Source organism: Octopus bimaculoides, chromosome 20 (assembly GCF_046866305.1).
Source record: "Octopus bimaculoides isolate indiv1 chromosome 20, ASM4686630v1, whole genome shotgun sequence".
Lineage (NCBI taxonomy): Eukaryota > Metazoa > Mollusca > Cephalopoda > Octopoda > Octopodidae > Octopus > Octopus bimaculoides.
This window is the reverse complement of record NC_142947.1, coordinates 29,062,498-29,067,497: the sequence shown is the minus strand read 5'-3', so window position 1 is coordinate 29,067,497 and position 5,000 is coordinate 29,062,498. Positions and strand designations below refer to the sequence as shown.

The following is a 5,000-nucleotide window of genomic DNA, read 5'->3' as shown; positions in this document are numbered from 1 at the left end:
CATCTACAAAGTAGTATAAACTACTGCCCAAAGTTTAGCCTTCCTTTTCACAACCAGAGAATATTTGAGCTCCAAACAGTTTTTAACTCTCTACAAAACTCAAATGATACTTACACTGGAATATTGCTCCAGTATCTGAGACAGCACAGCTACTAAACACACAAACAGTCTACACTGCATTCTCCAAAGCCACACAGTTGACTGGCAGGTGCTCACCAATACACTCCAGCTTCTGTCCTAAGGATGAGATATTTTTTCACACTACTGTACAGATATGCTGTCTCCTCACTCTGCCTATTTTACTCTTACTACAATAACCTCTGCCTTTCAGAGCTGATTAGTCTCATGCTACCTGTACCAAGTCCTACCTAACCCACTCATCTTATACTGGAGATTCATATGTTTGAATACTTGTCATTTCAGTTAGAAACATACAAACAGATGACAAGTAATCAATTTATTTCTATTACAAATTAATAATATCATGATATAGTTACAGATTATCAAACAAATGAAGTGAGGTGTATATCTCTAACAGATGGGTGAACACAACTTTTCAGTAGCATAACAACAAACCAAACATATGAACACAATTAACATTTCAGTAAAATAATGACAGAGATCATATGTTTAATTCTACATCCATATTTCCATATTAAGGCATTGACTTTCAGCCAGATACTCTTCTTGTTGCTAACCCTTAAGTGTTACCACCGTTTTTCCATTCAATCATACACAGAATATGAACAGTGACACACACACACACATACAACAGGCATCATACAATTTCCATCTACCAAATTCATTAACAAGGGATTCATCAAACCTAGGACTACAGTAAAAGACACTTCCCTAATGTGCCATACAATGGGACTGAACCAGAAACCATGTGACTGTGAAGCAATCATTAGTGGTAGAAAGGTAAAGATAATTAACTTTTAACATCCAGTTGAAAATTGTTTCAAGTCAAGGCCAGAAAATACCTAAAAATTGGTTTGTTTATTTGAAAGTGTCTTTACTTGTTAGATTATTGTGAAAAGTGGCAGCACTGCAGAAATGACTTAATTTTTAATATAGTAAGTCATTTGTGCTAAAAATAACATTGTGCATGTGTAACTGTAAATTAATTATGTAATACTAACTTAAAAAACCCCAGATACACTAAACAAAAAGTGAGGGAGAGAGAGAGATGGACAGAAAGAGTGAAGGAATAAGAGACACCTGATGGAAAGAAAAATTAGTGATAGACAGGCATGGATGTGTGGTAAGAAGCTTGCTTCCAAACCACATGGTTCCAGGTTCAGTTCCACTGCATGGCACCTTGGGCTAGTGTCTTCTCCTATACCTTGGGCCAACCAAAGCCTTGTGAATTTAGTAGACGGATACTGAAAGCCCATTGTGTATATATTTATGTGTGTGTGTGTCTTTGTATCTGTGTTTGTCCTCCCACCATCACTTGACAACTGATGTTGGTGTGTTTACGTCCCTGTAACCTAGCGGTTCAACAAAAGTCACCGATAGAATATGTACTGGGCTTACAAAGAATAAGTCCTGGGGTCAACGTCTTCAACTAAAAACTCTTTAAGGTAGTGCTCCAGCATGGCTGTAGTCAAATGACTGAAACAAGTAAGAGAGTAAAAATACAAACAAACCAAACACAAATAAATGTTTTTCCCTGACCTTTTTGCAGCTCGCTCATTATGAAATTTACAGGTAAATTATTGCTAATGTCAGAAACAACACCCACAGATACAAATTTCAGCACATGTAAAAAACAAAGTTGACTGCTCCCTTTTATATCATATCAAAATTAGTTTGTTGCATGACTGTACCAATCAAAGGTCAATAGAAAAAGATGAGTAGGAAAAAGAAACTTAACAAGCACTAAATCAAGTCCTAAAGGTATTTTTGAACTAACAACACTTGCAAAAGGTTCAGTATGGGATCAATCTTCAGGTAAAGTCAGATACCAAGTGTGCAGGGATGAGAAAGCTATATCAATCCAGTTATCCTCCCCAAAGCCTTATTTACTCTTAATCCATCAATTAAATCATCAAATAAGTTGTTGATCAAAGAATGTTTAGCAGCATTTTCTGCAAAGTAAAACTAAAAAAAAAAAATTTTTTTAATTTTTTTAAATCCAAAAATTCAGTTACACGTGTCACTGTTACAGAAAACAAATAAATAATAGACGAAGGGATTAAGTTGTCTTCCTAGATTAGAGAGTTCATAATTTCTTTTAAATCAAACATATACAAAGGTGGTTTGATTTGTATATGGGTAGTATAGGACTGACAGGCAGATACAGTACCAAGTGGATTTGTGTCATACAGAATGTTAATGCTATTTCAGTAACATACTAACATTGATGTGAACATAAACAACATTTCAAATTAAAACACAGGACAAAAGTGTTGTTAAAACAATATTTACCAATAGCAATTAATTCCTCCTCCTCTAGTTTTAGAGCTTCTTCTTCTTCTAAAAGACGTAGCAGTTCTTCATCCTCAATGTATTTGCAATCTAGTTATAAAGATTTTGAAAGATAAATAGGATGTAAAAAAGGAAAAGAAACAAAGTTGAAAATTTTGACAAAATTAAAAAAATTAAAATAAAACTTAGAATGAAAGTTTCATATTAATATCAATATAATCATCATTTAACATCCGTTTTACATGTTGGCATGAGTTGGACAATTTGACTGAAAACTGGTAAGCCAGAGAGCTGCATCAGGTTCCAAAATGATTTGGCAAGGTTTCTACAGTTGGATGCCCTTCCTAATACCAACCACTCCAAGAGTGTAGTGGGTGCGTTTTATGTGCCACTGACACAGGTGTTTATTTACATTTCTATCAGTGTCATAATTGTATTTATTTTCATCAATCATCAATGATCATTCATTATTTGTAGCATCTAATCACTGTTGATGCCACCAAAAACAAACAATACTATCATTTAAGGCATGAAATTATCATTGATTTTTTTTTTAATGATAACTTATGAGGAAAGAGCATGTCCATGTCTTGTGTGTAAATTTTCTGTTTATATTCTGTGATATACTGTGCTTGTCAGATGAAGATGTGACTCAAAGGCACCTCCCCAAATATCTTGTGTGGAGGCGCAATGGCCCAGTGGTTAGGGTAGCGGACTCGCGGTCATAGGATCGCTGTTTCGATTCCCAGACCGGGCGTTGTGAGTGTTTATTGAGCAAAAACACCTAAAGCTCCACGAGGCTCCGGCAGGGGATGGTGGCGAACCCTGCTGTACTCTTTCCCCACAACTTTCTCTCACTCTTTCTTCCTGTTTCTGTTGTACCTGTATTTCAAAGGGCCGGCCTTGTCACACTGTGTCACGCTGAATATCCCCGAGAACTACGTTAAGGGTACACGTGTCTGTGGAGTGCTCAGCCACTTGCATGTTAATTTCACGAGCAGGCTGTTCCATTGATCAGATCAACTGGAACTCTCGACGTCATAAGCAACGGAGTGCCAACAACACTGTGCTTGTATATCACAGAATGTCTCGGTCACCTATCACTGCCTCCATGACACCCAATGGTGCTTTTTACATGCCACCAGCATCGATGCCAGTCAGACGGTTTGGCATTGGCTTTGACTACAATTTCACTCGGTTTCACAGGTCTTATATATAATAAGTTTCAAAAATGAGAAGAGAAGCATGAAAAAGGAATAAGCAGAAAATTTAAATGGCAATCAGAGAAAAACCTTATTGAGGACGGGTCATCTCCCCTGGACCAGGAGATAAATGGAAGCTATATATATATATACACACACACCAGAGTAAGCACATAAATGTGAAACAAGGTGGCAAAAAATAGTACTCAAATACTGGAGGCAGAGTAATATACTTTATTATTAAAGCTACAAAAATATCACAAAAGTAGTAGCAGTTTTTTGGGATATTTTTGTGATGATTTTGCATCTTTAATAATATATATATATATATATATATATATATATATATATATATATATATATATATATCATCATCATTTAACGTCTGCTTTCCATGCTAGCATGGGTTGGACAATTTGACTGAGGACTGGCGAACCAGATGGCTACACCAGGCTCCAATCTGATTCGGCAGAGTTTCTACAGTTGGATGCCCTTCCTAACGCCAACCACTCCGAGAGTGTAGTGTGTGCTTTTACGTGCCACTGGCACGAAGGCCAGTCAGGCAGTAATGGCAATGGCCACGCTCAAAAAGGTGTATTTTACGTACCACCTGCACAGGAGCCAGTCCAGCGGCACTGGCAACGATCTTGCTCGAATGTCTCGACACGTGCCAGAAAGGCGACGCTGGGCACAGGTGCCATCACGATTTCGCTTTCGCTTGCCCCAACAGGTCTTCACAGGCCGAGTTTAGTGTCCAATGAAAGAGACAACATTGGCATGGGTGCCAGTCATCGAATTTAGTTTGATTTCGATTTCACTTGCCTCAACAGGTCTTCGCAAGCGGAGTTTAATGTCCAATGAAGGAAAGGTACGCATAAGTGGGCTGGCAGAGGCCTTGGATTTTGGTCTCACTTGGCTTGCCGAGTCTTCTCACGCACAGCATATTTTCTAGGTCAGAAGTCATTGCCTCGGTGAGGCCCAATGTTCGGAGGTCATACCTCACCACTTCATTCCAGGTCTTCCTGGGCCTACCTCTTCTACAGGTTCCCTCAACTGCTAGGGTGAGGCACTTTTTCACACAGCTATCCTCATCCATTCTCGCCACATGACCATACCAGCACAATCGTCTCTCTTGCACACCATAACTGATGCTTCTTAGGTTCAACTTTTCTCTCAAGGTACTTACACTCTGTCTAGTATGCACAATGTTTGTGAGAGTAGGTATGGCTGTATAGTTAAGAAGTTTGCTTCCCAAATAAACAGTTTTGTATTCAATCACCAAGGCTAGATGTTTCCTACTATAGATCTGGGCCAACCAAAACATGCTTGAGTGGATTTGGTAGGTGGAAACTGAAAGAAGCCGAT

The 5,000-nt window shown here is 38.3% G+C and overlaps 1 protein-coding gene across 10 annotated transcripts in view; it reads right to left on the bottom strand.

Moving 5' to 3' along the window:
* The window catches only part of LOC106883353 (uncharacterized), a 143,556-nt gene that overhangs the window by 17,544 nt on the left and 121,012 nt on the right, over window positions 1–5,000 (bottom strand). For all 10 annotated transcript variants that reach the window (XM_089338286.1, XM_089338291.1, XM_089338292.1 and 7 more), the window contains exon 13: window positions 2,434–2,523. In XM_089338286.1, the coding sequence (XP_089194412.1) occupies window positions 2,434–2,523 (90 nt within the window). The remainder of the gene's footprint in view (window positions 1–2,433; window positions 2,524–5,000) is intronic.